The sequence below is a fragment of the Orcinus orca genome, chromosome 20 (assembly GCF_937001465.1).
Source record: "Orcinus orca chromosome 20, mOrcOrc1.1, whole genome shotgun sequence".
In the NCBI taxonomy this organism is placed as follows: Eukaryota; Metazoa; Chordata; class Mammalia; order Artiodactyla; family Delphinidae; genus Orcinus; species Orcinus orca.
Window position 1 is genome coordinate 50,513,741 of NC_064578.1, and position 19,118 is coordinate 50,532,858.

At 49.2% G+C, this 19,118-nt stretch overlaps 1 protein-coding gene across 10 annotated transcripts in view; it reads right to left on the reverse strand.

The window, feature by feature from the left end:
• The window catches only part of ZC3H4 (zinc finger CCCH-type containing 4), a 43,363-nt gene that overhangs the window by 23,778 nt on the left and 467 nt on the right, over positions 1–19,118 (reverse strand). For 3 of the 10 annotated variants that reach the window (XM_049702874.1, XM_049702867.1, XM_033430647.2), the window contains exons 1-4: positions 18,892–19,067; positions 2,917–3,136; positions 2,519–2,629; positions 88–310 (exon numbers count right to left, since the gene is read on the reverse strand). In XM_049702874.1, the coding sequence (XP_049558831.1) occupies positions 88–310; positions 2,519–2,629; positions 2,917–3,136; positions 18,892–19,052 (715 nt within the window). In that variant the 5' untranslated portion in view covers positions 19,053–19,067. The other 7 variants (XM_049702870.1, XM_049702868.1, XM_049702869.1 and 4 more) reach the window with 7 other exon arrangements.

The following is a 19,118-nucleotide window of genomic DNA, read 5'->3' on the forward strand; positions in this document are numbered from 1 at the left end:
ATGAGGTCTGTCTGGCTCTGTACTGAGCGCCCAACCCCCAGCCCCGGGCCTGCTCCGACAACCTGGAGGAGAAGCTGCGCGTCTCACCTCGGCCCCGGCTGCTGCCCTCCTTGGCCCGCCGGTACTGGTTCAGCTCTTTGGTGAAGTCGTCGTAGTCGTCCTTGCCCATGTCCTCCTCCTCATCACCCTCGTACTCCCCGTACTGCTCGTTCTCATAGTCTTCGTACATGCCGTAGCCCTTGCTGTCCATCTTGGAGTAGGCCTTCTTGGGCAGGGGTGTGGTGTGCGACGGGGGATACTGCTGGTGGGACTGATGGGGAGAGGACAGTGAGCTGGCCCTGGGGCCTCGGATTCAGACCAAGATCCCCACTATTCCCTGAACTGGCACAGCTGTCTGGGTGTCTCTGCTGTCCCTGGGGTGAGACGCTAGCCCCCAGCCACCTGAATGAGATCTGGGCTGTTGGCCCAGATGTTTCTGTTCTTCAGAAAGAGCCACAGCTTTAAAGACAATTGAGAAACACAGGCCCCACGACCCCTGAATTACTGGAGAGGGAAAAGAAGGGTTTATTTCCCAGGTAGATAGAACAATCTCATTTGGGGAGGAGGCCTGATTGGCAAGAGGGGTGCTCCTCAGTCAACATTTTTCTGGGGCCTTAGAATTCAATTAATGACTATTTGGCAACCAAACTAGAAAACCATTTAAAATGATGCTTTCCAAAGTGTGCTAGTTCCAAGAGATACTGGATGAAGTTCAAAAATACACATACATGCACAAATGGAAGACACCAAGATGTCCTTCAGTAGGTAAATGGATAAACAAACTGTTACATTCAGACAATGGAGTATTCAACAATTAAAAGAAATAAGAAAGACATGGAGGGACTGTATAAACGAATATCGTTAAGTCAAAGAAGACAATCCGGAAAAGCTACATATGAGTCCAATTAAATGACATTCTGGAACAGGCAAAACTACAGAGACAGTAAAAAGACTGGTGGTTGCGAGGGGCTTGGGGGGAGGGACTGATGAGTAGGTAAAGAAAAGAGGACTTTTAGGGAATTGAAACTATTTTATATGATAGTGTATGGTGCATATATAACAAGATGCATTTGTCAAAACCCAAAGAACTGTAAAACACAAAGGGGGACCCTAATGTAAACTATGGACTCTAATCAAATACGTGCCAACGCTGGCTAAACAATTACAACAAACGTGCCACACTAATGCAAGACATTAAAAACTGGGGAACTGGGTGGGGTGGGCAGGGAACTGGACTACCTGCTCCATTTTCTCCAAACCTAAAACTGCTCTAAAAACAACAGGGTCCTACTGCATAGCACAGGGAACTATATTCAATATCCTGTGACAAACCACAATGGAAAAGAATATGAAAGAATACGTGTACATATAACTGAGTCACCTTGCTGTACAGAAGAAATTAGCACAACACTGAAAATTAACTATATTCAATAGAATTTAAAAAATAAAACTGCTCTAAAGATAAAGTCTATTCATTTAAAAAATCCACACTCATTATAAAAAAAAGAAAACATAAAACATGGAGATGTATACAACTACTTTAGCAGATCCTTTTTTTTTTTTTTGGCTGCGTTGGGTTTTTGTTGTGGTGCTCAGGCTTAGTTGCCCCATGGCACGTGGGATCTTAGTTCCCCGACCAGGGATCGAACCCGTGTCCCCTGCATTGGAGGGTGGATTCTTAACCACTGGACCACGAGGGAAGTGCCACTTTAGCAGATCTTAAAATGCCTCAACCCCTAGTTCCCAATCAAAGCTGGTGCTGTTCTCTCCATTCCCTGCTGCCCTCAGGTTTAAAGCCTGAATCTACATTAGTAGATCAATGTCAACTCTTATTCCTTACAATAACTTATCTGTTATGATGGATGATGCTGAGTTACAGGATACCTTTAAGAACTACTAACTTTAAAAATACTTTTTATCAAAATTTGAAAATCTATGTTGATTTACTTCTTACTGGTTTTGCCTGAGGAAAATAAAAAAATATACAAACCGGACAAATAATTTAAATTTATGCTTAAGCTCAGTGGTATATTACTTCTGACCCCACAACATCCGAGATGATTTACTCCCATAACCGCTTCATTCTCTTGCCAACTTTCCACAAAAGGACACTGCTGAACAGTGGAAAAGTCAGCTCTCACAGGGACAAATCATCATCTTTCTTGGGGACAGGGGATATGACGAGCCCTGCCAAGGCCATGGGAAAAGGTGGCATACAGAAGTATGGCAATCAGCCACTGACTGGGCTCAACCCCAGCTCCTGTACTTCAGAGCCGTGCAACCTGGCGGAAGTTCTCGAAGTCTCAGTGTCCTCACCTATAAAGCGGGGATAAAAACAATACCTAATCTTGCAGAATTAAAATCCGTGTAAAGTGCCACGTAAGAATGCCCAGCACACAGCCAGTGTTCAGGAAACATGGGCGATTTCATTACCCCCAGCTCCGAGCCCCATGGGGGTCCCTGACCAGCAGTCACTCACCGGCGCATAGGGGGGGCTGTACTCTCTGTACTTGCGGTGCCCCTTCTCGCTGGGGCTGAAATCCGAGTCATCTGAGAAGTCAGAGAAGTCATCGCTGGAAGAAGCGTGGCGCTGCAAGGACAGGGGCAGAGGATTAGAGCTTCTGCGGAGGGCTGGCCACCTGCACAGTCACTGCTGGAATGTGCCGGTAGGGCTCCTTGCAAAACGCCTCACCTAGGGGCATCTAGCAGCAATGGAGCATGAGCTACCAACTCTTTTAGAAAAGGTCTTTATCCAATTTGGGGAAAGGAAAAACAGCCCGATTAAGAGTGCCCTCTGGCCTGACAAGATGAGCTCGGCCCCTGGGGCGCTCGGCTGGGCCCAGCGCCAGGAGGCCCAGCACATCCGCCAGGACCTACTTTGTGCTTGGATTTCCGCCTCTTCTTGGATCTCCTCTTCTCCTTCTCCCGCTCTTTCTTGCGTTTCCGCTTCAGCCTCCGGTGAGACTTCTCCTCATCTGAGTCGCTGTGGTGCTTCTCCCCCTTCTCCTTCCGGCTCCTCTCGGGGCCTCCGGAGGCGTCCTGGGTCTCCTCGGCCCCGTCATCCTCCAGTTCGCCTTCTTCCAACTCACCATCTTCCCTATGAACCAACCCCAAAGCCGACGTGAGCACGGGGTTTGAGGGGAGAGCCGCGGGGGCTGTGGGCTGGCCCAGGGCGATGGGAACGCGGGGCCCAGCGCTGAGGGCGAGAGGCCCGAGGAGACAGGGCGGGGGCCGCTCCCCGTCCCATCCCGTATCTCCCCCAAAGGGCTGCATCGGCTCTGTCTGTCCCGGCTGGGGGCGGGGGCGCCGTGGATGCCAGAGGTGCTGCCACGAGCAAACAGGCTCCGGTCCCTGGGTTTCGAGGCCTGACTGCTCTGCCAGCTCCACGGCTCTGGGCCAGAGGCAGGGAGCTAAGCAGGTGGAGAGAGGGGAAGGGTCCCAGGCCCCTCCTGACACGACCACACGAGGGCTCACCCCCACCTGCTGTTGGCCCCCTTGCTTCCCACCTGACTTGCCTCACCTCCGGGTATCCCTTCTGGCTCCCTGTCCTACGACTTCCTGACTCTGCCAAATCCCCCACGTCACCCCAATCTCCCTTACTTTACAAAACAAAAGCACTCTCCACATGTGACAGATGCTGCTGACAGGACGTTCTGAACATCAAAGTATGTACAGGGTCGGGGGTGGGGTGGGGGGGATTAAGAAAGGAGCAGCTGGAAAAATAATCCCGTTTTTGAGCCAAACCCACAGACACAGTTCTCACAAGTGCAGGAGTTGCTTTAAAAAAATAAACAAATGTAAAAAATGTCAAAAGCTCCTCAAGTTCCTCATGCATGACGATGGCAAAGTATGTGTGAGAGCATAAAAAACTCCTTCCTTCTCCATTAACTAAGACCCACAAAGAGAATGTGAAGAAGATAAAGAGTAACATAATGAACCCAGGACCTAAAAGGCTAACCACAGAGAGAACTAATCTAGGCCAAAAAGGCCTCGGCCGTTCAGATGGGAGCCGGTCAGCATGGGAACAAGCTCATCAGGCGAGCCCGGCCCCTGGAGCCCTGAAGGTTCTAACAGGCTTTGTGGAGAAACAACTGCCGACCTCTCTGAGGATCCTCCACGGCCCTTTCCCTCGCACTGCTCCCTTTGTGCGCCTCCACGCTGCTCCCCACCAAGGGGACTCTTCCATTAACTCTCACTCCCAATTCAAAGGGGTCGGGGCAGCTTCAAACCCAAATGGTACAGCCCCACAGTTACCCTGGCAGAGGTCAAGGGCAGCTCTCAAACACAGAATGCAGGACCAAAACTCCTCCCGACGTTTCAAAGGAAACAATACAGAGAGGTGACCGATGGGTGCCTCGTGCTGTTCCCCTGGAACCGCCAGGCTGTCGTGGGCCAGCCCAGAGGGAAGATGCCGAGTCAACTGTGGTGGAGGCAGGAGGCGGCATTCCTGACAAATGAGGCACCTTCTGGCTTGGGTGTGGCCCACACCAGGAGCCGCTCTCGTGGGAGCAAAGCTCTCATGGGATGAGGCAACTCTGCCAGAATGGCCTTGTCCGCAGTAAAAGCGCCACCTAACTGGGGAAACTGGTTTTGGCAAGCTCACCAAACAGGGGGAAGCTGTTACTAATGGGCAGGGCAAACCTGCTGCTGCCGACGCCTGGGCCTTTTCATACCAAGCCGAGCAGGCTGAATAGACTGTTCCCTGCTGGGAACACTGCTGGGCGGGCCAGGTCGCCACACCTCAGGAGAAATACAGTGACAGACAGACTAGACAGACGCTATGGAACTAGGGAAGGCCCAGCGACAGACCGGAGAGGAAGGGGTTGGGGTCTATGAAGAAAAGCTAAACAAAAGCATCACTCTCCACACTTTAGTCCGGAAAGGAAAAAGATGAAAGTACCCAGAATCCCAGGGCAGGGATGAAGGGAACCCAGGAAGACAGAAACTGCCTGGGGGCCCAGAAGCCCGGATGAGAAGAAAGCCCAAGATCGCAAAGGGCAAAAGACCCTCTTGGAACCAGAAGAGGCGTGTCAGAGTGGAAGGGACAGCGGGGCACCATCAACCACCTCATTTTCAAACAGGAGGAACTTAAAGGGATAGCAGGTGAAAGGATATGTCGAGGTCAGATAGACGGGGGGACACGAAAAAGCCAGAAACTGGCTCTAAGCTCGCCATTCTTCCTCAATTGCTGAGGATGGAAAGGGAAGGGGGAGCCCACTCATCGACCGCCTACTTGATGCCACAAACATTTCTGAGCATCTTCTCTGTGCCGGGTCCTTGAGCACCTCCTGTTCTGCATTGTCCTTGCAGGAAAAGATACAGATTACAAGAAACCCAGGCCACAGGGCAGTGTCTGTGATACAGGGCCGGGGCAGCTGAGCCAGAGAGGCTGGCACCCACAAACACTCCTCCACCTCTACGTTCACGGGCAAGGATGCCATGGCACGGCCAGCAAAGGTCTTGCCCAGGGTCAGCTGAGGCCTCCACCCCTGTCCTGCTGCTACATATCACTGCTAACACTCGCGGGAGGGGGGAACAAAAGACCATACAAGCAACTCCAAGAGCTTCAACCATCCTCAAGAATGGCTCCAGAAGAATGCCTTTTCATTCCAAAGGCAAGGAGGTACAGCATCCAAAACCACCCTTCAAAGACTTTTAGCCAAAGAGGAATTCTCTGCATTATCTATATTAACAGCCCCAGGCAGATGTGGGCTCAGTGAGAATCTACAACTTTTTACAAACCGGGTAGTGAATACTTGAAACTTTGTTCCCCTGGAGTTGGGAGCAGCTGCAAAATAAACAGCATCAAAAAATCCCTGGTAGGGGCTTCCCTGGTGGCGCAGTGGTTGAGAGTCCGCCTGCCGATGCAAGGGACGCAGGTTCATTCCCCGGTCCGGGAAGATCCCACATGCCGCGGACTGGCTGGGCCCGTGAGCCATGGCCGCTAAGCCTGCGCGTCCGGAGCCTGTGCTCCGCAACGGGAGAGGCCACAACAGTGAGAGGCCCACGTACCGCAAAAAAAAGAAAAAAAGAGAAAAAAATCCCTGGTGATTTCTGAAGGGGAATGGGATACCAGAGAAGACGCAGGGATGGTGACACTTGACTGCCCACTGCGCATCCTCACCACCATCTGGACCACCATGCTCTCCAACTCTTCTGAGCCCTGGGCCCACCTCTGGTCACCTGAGGGGGTTTCCCCTTGATAACGCTGGAGATTCCAAGCTAAATGTCCTGCATGAATACAGGGCCTATTTTCTTCAGACTCTGTTTACCAGAAGAAAAAAAAGAAAGAAAGAAAATCAAGCCAACTGGGATAGAGGCAGGACTCCTGTGGGCCACTGACACAACCGCACAAAGGCTGCCTCCATAAAATAGCAACCGGGGTTAAGTGGTGCCACTGAACAGACTGCCAGCAAAAGCCATGTCAGAGTGGGATTAAATACCGAGGGAGCATGCTGAATAGACTGCGACATGATTCCCCAAGAAAAGTGGGGGAAGCCCCACTGCGCTAATCATTTCAATCTAGACGTGCCAAACCTTCTTGAGACAAGCATGTAGGAGAAACCCTGAAGCATCGGCCTGGGCAGAGACCACTTAATTCCCAGAGCCTGTAGTGGGAAGCAGCCGCATAGCACAGGGAGATCAGCTCGGTGCTTTGTGACCGCCTGGAGGGGTGGTATAGGGAGGGTGGGAGGGAGGGAGACGCAAGCGGGAAGAGATATGGGAACATATGTATATATATATAACTGATTCATTTTGTTGGGAAGCTGAAACTAACATACCATTGTAAAGAAATTATACTCCAATAAAAATGTTAAAATGAAAAAAAAAAAAAATTCCCAGAGCCTGGACTGGCAACGTGCTGGGATGCCTGCACCAGGGCTGGCCCGCCAGAGACATCAGGAACTAGAAACCAACCATGCTGGGCGACCAACTTGGAATGGATGCCCGGGAGGAAACAGGAAAAGGCCAATGCCTTGCTGAGGCTCAGTTCTGCCTTGTGCCTCCTAGACTAAGCATCCAGGGCATTTAAGTTTCCACTTGCAGAGCTGGTGATGGCCAACTCCTCCTTCTGGGTCAAAGAAGAGATCAGGGTGCCCATTCTAAGGAATGCCTACGGGCCAACTCCACAGGGCACAGAAGTGTGTCAGGTTCATCACATACCATGGGCTTGGCAAAAACAGTACTGGAAAGAAACATCATGCTTCAAAGGAGGCTGGGCCCACCCACCAGTCTACAGATTTGGGCATCCTGCTTCCTTTTGCAGACCAAGTAACTCAACCAGCTCTGCGTCTTCCCTAGCGCGTGCTCTTGGTACATAACCTGAGCCTCGGTTTTCTCATCTGCAGAACGGGATAAGTGTAGTACCTACCTCAAGGGGTTGTGAGGGTTAAACGAGATAACACAGATAAAACCCTTGACATGGGGGGCAGGCACAAAGTAAGTACCAGACAAGTAACAGCTATTGGTATTAAGAACCAGCTAGCATGAGCACACCTCCACATGGATAATCCTAAACCAGCTGCAGTGCTTACTGGGAAGCATTTTCTTCTATGGAGAAGCTACAGCCAACTCCCCTCAGGAACCACTGCTAACTGCTGGCCAACAAGTTCTCACTTTTCTTGGCCCGTCTGTGCCACCATCCTCTGCAAATAAACCCTGCTGACGAAACTGACAAATCGACATCTCCCCTTCCTCAGCTCTCATCTAGGTGGTATGAGAAAGTAACCAAGTGGCTGACCAGGAGGAAAAGGCACAGCGAGAGCTGAGCCCCGGGAAAAAGGGAGAAAGGTCCCTTACAAAAATGAAGTTTGGCAACACAGAAATCCTCTAGAGGAGAGTTGGATGGAAGCTGAAAGGGGCCTGGGTTTATGGATCTACCTGATTTACAAAAGAAAAAAGAGAGAGAAAGAGGAGAGACAGGCAAGAAACAAAAAAGATGAAAACCCATGGGAGCAGTGGCTGTTACCTCAAGATCATGAGAGCCCTTGACAAGAGGCGGCTAGGTTAATGTGAAGGTCAGGGTTATGATCATTAACTGCCCAAACTCTCAACAAATTGCCTGGGTAGGCTCTGAATGACCCATTAATTAGGAACAAGATTACAAAAATTACAAGGAGGCTCCGCCTCTTCACATGTTAAACAACAGGCCTAAATGCGGAAGTCCAGGATCCCCAAATCCAACCCTGCAGGACAGTCATTTACTAGGAGTGAAGGCACGGAGCCTTTGCCTTACAAAACTGGCTCAGGGCTCATGCCTGAGGAAGGCCCCTGAGACCTTCCCTCGATTTAGGCCGTGGTGAAGCACTCACGGGGGGAACCTCATTGAGGGATTTTTTAGAGGCAGGAAATTCTTGAAATTTCCTGGGTCTTGCACATGTTTTTCGGTGTAATTATACCCAGGTTCTTCAACCACAGATCAAGAGCAAAGAAGCACTGTGTCTCCCTCCCCCTCAACATTCTCAGGTGTGGTCATAACTGGCTCAGTGACATCACAGCATTTCCATGGCAACATGCCCACATCACAGACACCACCCGAGCAGCAAGCACAAACCAACCACAGGAGAAGCCCAAGCCGCAGCCCAAACCCCTCACTTCAACGGAAGCAAGACAGCCTGTCCACTGCCAGGACCCTGACGTGAATACACCTACTGCCAGAGTCAATGTGGGGGAAATTGGAGAAATCTGAACCCGGACTGGATATTTGAGATACTAAGTAATTATTGTTAATTTTGTTAGGCATGATTATGGTTTTGTGGTTATGTTAAAAAAAATTAAGTTAAAGATTCATACTGAAGAATGTATGGGTGAAATGAGATGAGGTCTGGGATGTGCTTTAAAATACTCAAGGGGGATGGGGGGAGGTAGTGAGATGAACCAAAATTCACAAAATGTGTATAACTGTTGAAACTGGTGATGGGTATAAGGCAATCTATGACACTATTTTCTCTTCTCTTAAATATGTTAGAAAATTTCCCTAAGAAAAAGTTAAAAAATAAAAAAGATGCCCTGGGTGGGGACAACCTCTCAGTAAAGTGAAGAGAGCTCATCAAGGTCCTCAAAAAGTTAATTTCCCTAGCAAAGAGCTGGAGTTCAAGGTGGGGGCCTCCACCAGCCCTCACATCTCTGCTGTGGTTTCCTCAACTATAAAACCTTCCTGGGCACCCCAGGGTCTTATAAAATCCAAGAGCCATAGGAAATATTCACTACTAACATCCTGTAGCAGCAATTTCCATTCCAGGCACCACACTGCTGTGCTCTCCACTTCTGCACATCTGTCACTGAAATGCATTAACAAACGTATGCAGTAGCAATTCATTAGTATCCCCATTTTATAGACAAATAAACTGAGGCTCAAAGATGGGAAGAAATATGCCCACAGGGTCACAGCAGGAAAAAGCAGAACTGGAACCAGAGTCCAGGACTTTCTGACTCCAGGTCCAGCTCTTAACCTCAACCCTTGAGACAATTAGAAATTATCCAAAAAAGAATAATTTACTAAACAGGCCAACAAACAAAACAACTCTCACCCTGAAATTTATACTTGAGTTGGAAAAAAATAAGACACACGTACAGAAAACAGATTAAATGAAACAGTACTGCAAAAATGCCAAAGTTAATACTAAGACACTGGGCAAGCTCCTTATACACTCTGTGCCCTGTTTCAATTGTGAAGTGAAGGCAGTAAAGGAACCTCCAGGATGGATATATATCCTCCTAGAAAGAATTCCCTGAGACCATGTAAATCAAGTGTTTAGCACCAACCTGGCCCAGAATAACTGCTTGGAGTAAAAACTATCAACATGCAAAGACACAAAGCCAATCCAGGCCATCCAACATCAAATGAATGGAATTGGGACATTCAAAAATATGACCCAAAGACATCTGGATAGTTTAGGGAATAAGAGGTGCCCAGAAGGGACTTCCCTGGTGGTGCAGTGGTTAAGAATCCGCCTGCCAATGCAGGGGACACAGGTTTGAGCCCTGCCGGGAAGATCCCACATGCCCGTGGGATCCCACAACTATGCCCGTGCGCCACAACTACTGAGCCTACGCTCTAGAGCCCGCAAGCCACAACTACTGAGCTTGCGTGCCACAACTACTGAAGCCTGTGCACCTGCTCTGCACCAAGAGAAGCCACCGCAGTGAGAAGCCTGCGCACCACAACGAAGAGTAACCCCGCTCCCCGCAACTAGAGAAAGCCCGCGCCCAGCAATGAAAACCCAACGCAGACAAAATAAGTAAATAAATAGTGTCTTAAAAAAAAAAAAAAGAGGTGCCTACAAAGGTCCAAGGAATCCTATAGCAAAAAAACAAATAGGACTTATCCCAAGAGGGACAGAAAGCAACATGAATCCAAGGGAGGAAAATTCCAAAGTCCTCTAACGCTAGAAGGATCGCTACACTCCCAAGTGTGTGGCATCCACACTGGGGTTCGTCCAAGCACACAAACCTCTTAGGCAGAACATTTCTGTAGAGTTTAAAACAAGCTGACCAAGAAAAACCCAGCTTGCTAGACGAATCTCTGAGTCAAAAGTGTCCTTTTCTTTGCTCAAATAGCTATTCTCCTACTCCCACTCGCCCTGAAAACAGCTCGTGTTCTTGATAGAGGCATCTCTCTGATCCAAGTTTTTCCTGTCAGATGAACCTCTGAAATCTGCTTCGCAGCAACAAAGAATTTCCTAACCTCCTTCTCAGGCCAGCCTCGCTTTGGATTGCTTAAAGCTGGAAAGATGCTGGTTCTCATCCAAAGAGAGACGATTTTTATTATTCCAGAAAGGAAAATCGAACCATGAAACTTGTGAACTAAGACTTCTTGTTTATAATTTTTTCAGGGGAATCAATTTGGTTCCATTCAGCCAAGACAAAGTATTAACATTTTCCTCTTAAAAGAGACCTGGCCTAGGACGCAAAGATTTCTTGTTCATATATGCAATTATCTGTATACAAATATTCCAGTCAACGGTGGGCTCCTGGAGGGTGGAGAAGAAAGAGGCTGGCACTCATCCCTGAGTTTCCAAGGGCCCAGCACAGGGCCAGGTATAGACTGGGAGGGTGCTTGGGATATGGTCTACACAAACAGGCATCAATCTCAGCCATCCACACCCTCTTTGTCAATTTCATCAACAAAGACATTGGACCATTTCCCAGGCAGCAACCTGGATCACTTAAAACTCTAAATAGGTCACTGAGGGGTTGTCTTTGGTCACAAACTCATTCACCAAGGTGTTTATCGAGGGCTTCCTGATAGACCAGAGGATAAATGACAAGAGCCCCTATGTGACTGGTGCACCAACTGAGCAGATGAACGTGGCTGCCAGTCAGCAACCTCAGGGCTGCAGCCAGGGGCTGCCTCTGTCGCTGAAAGGCTGTGCTTCCGGGGACTGCTCTGGTGCCCCGTGCAATGGCAGGGCCTGGACTCCAAGGAAACCTAAGCCCTGGTGTCTGTTAGGAAAATGAGGAGGGCAATAATCCAAGCCACCTGCAGTGGAGGTTTAGCCAACTGACACTCACGTCTGGGCCCAGCTCCCTTGGGTCGGGCCATAGAAGGGATGTGTTAGCTGCCATCCATTTCCTCACCGGGCTTCAAGAGGTCTTCAGTTCCTTCTAATGAATGCACATCCCTTCAATTTAAAGGTTCAAAAGACTGGGTGTGGGCCTCTACATCCACTGGAAGGAGTGGAACATAGGGATGATGGAACCTCAACAAGTCATGGAGGGGCAGTAGTAGCACAGCCCCCCTCTCTGGGGACAACTTTAAAGTCCCCTCCCATTGCCCCCAACACCTCCACCACCACAACAAAGATAAACGATGGTGGCTGCTGTGTACACCCTCCAGGCACTAGGCCCACAAGACCAGCGCAAAGGGCAGCAAAAAACACTTCAGGCCGTGCGGGCCACACAGTCTCTGTCCCACCTAGTCAACTCTGCTGTTTAGCACAAAAGTAGCCGCAGACAAGCTAAACGAAAGTTCCGATAAAACTCAGCTTATAAACTTTCACAAAGTCACACTTAACCTCTGCGGTACTCTGCTTTTTCTACCCTCCTCCATTTGTTTTCCACATACAGGAGGCAAATCACTAAATGGACCTTATATCCCACTAATGCCTGCATGCTGCAGTTTGAGAGATATTGTGCCAGACCCAGGACGGCCTCTGGGTATAGACCTCAGGGCTGGGTACCGGCTGGCTGGGTTCTAACTGCCTCCACACCCAACAGCCCTGTGACCTTCAACAAGTGACTTCACCTCTGTTTCAGTTTCTCAGCAGGACTAAGGTGAGCTAATGCATGAAAAGCACTCAGACGGCCCCTAGGGCAGGTAATCTTTGACCTTCACATGACAATGCCCAAGAGGTCACACCTTTGGGAAGGCCAGGAGACTGACCTAAGAGATGAGTAACCCTTGCGGCACATCCAGTCTGCCTGACACCCACGTCCACAGCCAGCCACCACTCCCCACCATCTCTCTACCAGAACTGGGCCTGCCTGGTGTGGAGGGAGCAGGCAGCATCCAGGCTCTATTAAGCTTTATGGCTCTGAAGTGTAGGGTTTTCTGGGATCACTCAACAGGGACAAGGGATCCAGCCTGGAATTCAGCTAAGCTGCTGAGCCAAGGTTTCTCTAACGGCTCTTCCTGGGATCTAGCCACTTAGCCTACCCTTACAATTCATTTTCAAGGCATCTACTCTGCAGCTGGGTACCAGGAGCTGCAGTAGCAGCAACCATGCCTCACTGTGGCCAGAAGCGGCAGAAGGCAGGGCAGATACGGGAAGGTAACATGAGGCCGGGTAAAGGCAGTACCAACTTCTGCCCAACTCTAAATGAAGTCCCGAGGAGAGAAGGGCTCCTTGAACACTCCGAAAACTGTTCGGCTCCAAGAAAAGCACGAGACAAGCCTGGCTGCTGAATGAACAAAACCTTAACTGACGCAGCCAAATCACCAAGGGGTGGGAGAATCTTGGAGCTGGGACAGACCGTGTTCTCTCGGACTCTGGTGAGGGTAAAGGACTTACTTAAGGGGACGTGACTGGTTAGCAGTGGGTGAGGTGCTAGAGCCCTGGTTTCCCTGGGCTCAGGAGGCCTACTAAGGCCGTAGCCCTGACTCAGACTCTGATTGCAAAAGATGAGCAGGGGAAGGTAGCCAACAGCTCAAGAAAGCATGACTGTTGCAGCATCGTATAATAAGGACACTGAGCCAGCAAGAAATGCCTTAAGATGGCTTCCACTTAGTTGAAACCCCAATCAGCTCCTTGCAATTAAACTGCTGACCAGAAACCCAAGAAGTGAAAGATAAACTGACTTCCTTCAAAAACACAGATGTTATTCTTACCTCTGTTTATACACCAGACTGTAAATTCTATTTAGAGTTTTTCTCTAGTGGGACAGCAGGAAGATAAAGAAACCAAGATTCTCTGAATGCCAGGCATTGTGTGGGTGTTCTGCATATGCCCATTTGACCGCAATGCCCCGAGAGGAGGGCCTTATCCTCGGTGGCCACTGCACACTGAACACAATCTCATCTGCCTCCAAACCCACGCTGTTCCTTCATATCCTGCTGCCACCTCCAACGTTCAAAAGATGTCACCACTTGCCTTACAAATAGCGAGCTGAGTCACCAGTTCACACAGATGAAAAATAACAAAAATAAAAAAACAAGAAAGATTCTCTACCCAGAGCAATTTGGCCAACAGAAGCAAACTATGCTCTGAGCAAACCTATGTACTACTAAAAAAATTATTCCCAAAGCAGGATGCAACTACATCTACACCAACTAAGAGGCCATGTCTTCATCTTGGTCATCAACTGACTAAGGGTCAGAAATGTATTTTAAGAACTGCCCTCATGGGCTTCCCTGGTTGCTCAGTGGTTAAGAATCTGTCTGCCAACGCAGGGGACACGGGTTCAAGCCCTAGTCCGATAAGATCTCACATGCCGTGGAGCAACTAAGCCCGTGGGCCACAACTACTGAGCCTGTGCTCTAGAGCCCGTAAGCCACAACTACTGAAGCCTGCAGGCCTAGAGCCCATGCTCCGCAACAAGAGAAGCCACCGCAATGAGAAGCCCATGTACTGCAACAAAGTGTAGCCCCTGCTCACCGCAACTAAAGAAAGCCCACGCGCAGCAACAAAGACCCAAGGCAGCCAAAAATAAATAAGTTAAAAAAAAAATTTGAAGAACTGCTCTCACAACCTCCTATTGTTACTAACTCCAGGCAAAAAACTTTGCACAATGTCTTCAAGACTGCATCTTCATAAACTATCAAAAGCAAAAGAGGTCTGCAGCAAAGACTCAGCCGATAAATTTGGAAAGCCAACTCCATGATACCAAACAATCTCAGTTTACCTTAACCTACTCAAATGAACTTTATATGCCACCCAAACAGGCAGCTTTTCCCCTCTTTCCATTAGGTTCCAACTCTGAAACCGATCTCAAACCATTTAACAGGATTCCCCTCCACCAATGAGCAGACTGCTCCTACGGATCTTGGAATCAGCTTATTAAATACCAACCGCCAGAAATCTCAGAAACAATCCTTTTTTTTCTCCTATTATGTCAGTCGTTATGTTACCAAGGTACAGGTGAGCACCTTGCTCATTTAGAAACTCAGCCACTTCACTTCCTATTTGCTCTGAATTATTTTCTTCTAACCTCCTAAGCTGGGTCAGAACCAGTCACTCTGGTACTAGAAAATATCGTCTGCGGGGACCAAAATTAGGTTCTCTGGAATATGGTTGGACCTGAAGCTACCCACAGAGGCTTGGAAATAGTTTCATTAGTGATTTTCGCCATAGAGGTTATTTATCGTAACTGGATCTGGCCTACACAACAAGATGGTTCTAGGAACCTGATAACCACAAAAATGTAACAGAAGTGAACAACAAGTAAGGCAACCCTGAGACATCCATTTTTCGCACATCAGGGAAGGGAAAAGATCTAAGAGAAAGGAGCAGAGGTAGAGGCATTATTCAACAACAAATAACTGAACCAGCCCGATATGAAACTGTCTACATTCAACTGGAGGGGAAATCACAAACTCAGAAGCAACCATTCATCTCTAACTTGCCCGTCAACAGCTGGGAAAGCCTTCATTTCTTCAGGTGCAAAACAACTTTCCCTTGGGATCAGCCTTCCTGGCTGAGGCAAAGCCATACTAGTGGTTTTCTAAAATAGCTAGCTCTACTTTAAGAAAACTCCGGCTTGTTAAGAATCAAAAATTTAAACCTTCAGAACAAATCGAAACCCTATCTGGGAGATAGGACAGATGATGAATTTAGAAAGCCCTTTTGCGGAATCACATTTTTTTTCTTTTGAAGAGCAAATTTGAGGGGAATAAAAAATATAAAGGGGTTTAGGACCAGAATAACTGTTTTCATGGTCACAAGTAATTTTCTTTCTACTGGGAGATTTTTATTTGCTTTCAGATTAAAGCTCTCCCCAGAGAACATAAAAATTTTAAAGATTACAAGTGTATAAGAGCTGCTGTTAAATCAGGGATTCTGAGTGACACCCTTTTTTTTTTTTTGCAACATCCATTAATATGAAATTTAACTAATACTGGTACATCAGTTTGAGGGGGAAAAGGTAGTACTGTCACATTTCAAAAACAAAGACTACTGAAATACTTTGACATAATTACTGGGGCTTCTTGGATTTGATGGATGAGACTCCTTTGAGAAGGAAAAAACAATAAACCCTTGTGTTGATATGCCTGAGCGTTTTTAAGTGCTTGAGGAAATATTTTAACATTAATGACTGCTAAAATTTTCACTTATAAAAGAAATGCAATTTCCTTAACATTTCACTTTAAAAGTAAAGTTAAAAAAGCATCCTTCTACACTTAGTAGCCCTTGTCACTTGGAAGGTTCATCTGTTAGCATCCAGTTTCTGCACTTGGCTCCTGGAGGAGAAATTTTACAAAGGATGGGAAACTTCAAATAAATGCAATTCATTTTCGGCTGACCCTGCGCACTGGATAGTGTGTTCAGTTTGTGCTTCAGACATTGTTTTGCAGGAATACTGGACTGTGTGGACACTTCTTCCTCCCACAAATGATTTTACATACCTAAGATCTTCACAGCAGTTAAGTTGTGAACATACCGAGAGGAAGAACAAAACAAGTGGCCCACTGAATTGCAGTTTACATGTTTCCTCATCTAAATGTAGGTGAATTTTTTTTCTCCTAAGAATGGAAAAAAGGAAACAGGATCTTGGGAGGGGAAGAGGGCTGTGTGTTAAAAAGTTTTCTCTAACAAAGTATGTCAGGGACCAAAAGTGGGCAAGAGGGAAAATGGAACTTCAACGTGTTTTGTCTTTTAACGGAAGAACTTATGCTTGTAAAACACATCAGAAGTAGTGTTTGGTTCTGCAAGTCATTTCTGTTGCTGTTTTTTCCTTGTACATGTAGGAGAGGGGGGACTGGGGGCCGGAGGAAGTGTTCTCTCCACCATGGCTGGGCGTGTAACACGTTTGCATCGACTTTTCACGGTCAGGCATGTGCTTTCGAACAAAGGAACAGTGGAGACGGGGAGAGGAAACTGAGGCTTGACACACTTTACAGATTTGGTGCTTAAACAGTACTTTACAAATGACTTGCTTAATTTAAACGTCCATCACCATAAGAGACATCGGAGTCAAATGAGAAAATTGGATCTACTTGAACCACAATCTTTTTGGGGCGGCTGGGGCAGAGGGGAAGGAGAACATTAACTTGCACGCAAGCATCATAAACCAAATTCAGTAATCTCGTCTCCTACAAATGGACTTGGAAGTATCCACTTTCTTCAAAGATGAAGGCTGGAGACAAAGCAATGGACTGAAATGGCAAGAGGGATACCAAGGGCTTGAAAACATATGGGCCTTTTACAGGTTTTTGTCATGTTACAGTAATACACTTTCTTTTTTGAGAAAACTGTGTACATCAAATTTTAAAAATTAAACATCGAAAAGGATGTGCAAGTCTAAAAGGGCTCAACAGGGTTAGAATCCTGATTTGAACATATAAATTCACGCTCTCAAGCATCACTTTGGTCTAAAGGCGAGGAGGAAGGCAGGCAGGAAAGGGACAAAAAGAGGGAGATAATTGAATTACTCAATAAAAGAGGCTACTTACCATCCCAACCCATTGTAAGACATACACTTCTGACATAAGAGAACTCCTTAGAGGTCGAATAAAGCGTGTAAGCACCTTTGAGTAATGCACCTGCCCCCAAGAGGGGGCCCGGAAGCCCAACGTGGGCTTAGCGAACACACCTTTGCTAATCTGTTTATTTCCTTGAACTGGAGTCAGGCTGCGATGGGCTGCGATTCCCAGGACGATACATTTAATTAGAACAAAACAGAACAAAACAAAAAAAAAAATTTGTAAAAGCTCACCAAACTGCTGCACTTGTGTCTCTGAATGTGGGTGGCATTTCTTTTAAAAGGCAAAGTATGGTCTGTGAAGGAGAAAGGGAAAAGGGGAGGTGGGAGTGGGGAGAAGGGGCCATGGTGCCTGGCATGGGAAGCCCTAGCTAAGACCCCTGTCTAAGGGAGGGTCCTCTGCGACTCCCCAGCCCCGGGCTGCGACGGGGCAGCCATCTGTCCAGCGCCTTCTCTTCCCCTCCCCACCCCCACTCCCTCCAAGACTCACTTTCCTGCCGGCTGAAACCCTTCTACGATTTCCAAATCCACTCTCTAGCCACCTCTTCCCCTGCCCCACCAAAAAAGTGGGCGAACCCTGCACCCCAACCTTCTGCTGACGCAGGGTAAATGGGGCCCCAACCTCTCGCTGAAACGCGCCGGGCTGGCCCCTTTATCACCCTCCAGAGAAGGGCATGGGGCGAGCCCATTTCGCACTTAATAAAGGGGAGGGGGGCGCTGCCTTTCACCCCTTGCCAAAGCACAAGGAAACCTCGTTTTTTTCCTCCCGGAAGGGATGGCGCCCCATTTTAGCCCGAAAAAGGAGGGAACCCCACGAGAAAGAGGGGACCAACTTCCTCTCCTCTCCAAGGCAGGGAAACCAAACCTCACCAGCTTCCCCCCCGACCCCCGCCAATAAACGCATCACCTACCTACGAAAATCAGGAGGACCCCTCCCTTTAAGGAAAGAATGGGGAAGGGTCTTCTCCCCAAAAAGAGGCAGGGGCTTCCAAAGGGGCGAGAGATCCTCCCAATTTTGCCCCCTAGAGAATAACTAGGAAACACCTCCCGCCAAAAAAAAAGTACACGAGGCCCCCACCGAAAGGACCCCCCGTAAGGATGGAGAAAGAAATTAACGAACCCCCACTTCCTGCCTCCTACAAAAGCTAGGGTACCTCTCCAAGTAGGGCAGGGCACACCTCCCCCAGGAGAAAGGATACTGCCGGGTTCTGGGAGCCACCCCCCGACTCCAAACCCCTAAGAGCGGGGCTGTTGCTCGAGATCCCCCCCAAAAGGGTCCGGGGGCCCCTCCCCCATTCCCTTCCCCGAAGCCAGGCGACGGGCAGGCGGGCCCGTGGCTGCCAGCTCCGGGAGCACGGGCAGCCAGGACCCCCGTGGGCCTCCGAAGCCCCCCCGCCCCCAGCGCCCCCTCCCCAGGGCGGGCGCGGGGGGTCCGGGGGGCGCCTCCTCACCTTCCCCTCAGCATGGCGCCCAAAAAAGACAGAGCGAGAGCGAGGGAGAGCGGGCGAGCGCCGCGAGGGGGGGGAAACGCATGAGGCCGGGAGAGAAAGCAAGTGAGAAAGAGCGAGCGAGCGAGAGACACCCACCGACCCCGCCCTTCCTCCTCCTCCTCCTCCTCCGCGGCCCGGCCCAATATGGCGGCCGCCCCCCTTCCTCCTCCTCCTCCTCAACCTCCCCCCGGGGACGCCGCCCCGGCCGGGCCGGGGGCCTGACCTGTCGTCAGGGAGCGGGAGGCGGTGGTGGAGGAGGTGCGGGGTGGCCAGGCAGGCGTCGGGGGAACACGGAGGAGGCGAAGGCGTTGATGGCGGTGGCGGCGATGGCGGCGGCAGCGACTCTGATGGCGGCGGCGGGGGGGTCCCGGGCGCGGCCTCCATAGTTCCTTTGGGGGGGAGGGGATGTTAATGCACGAAAAAGGACTGCTTGGGCGTGGCGGGAGGGGC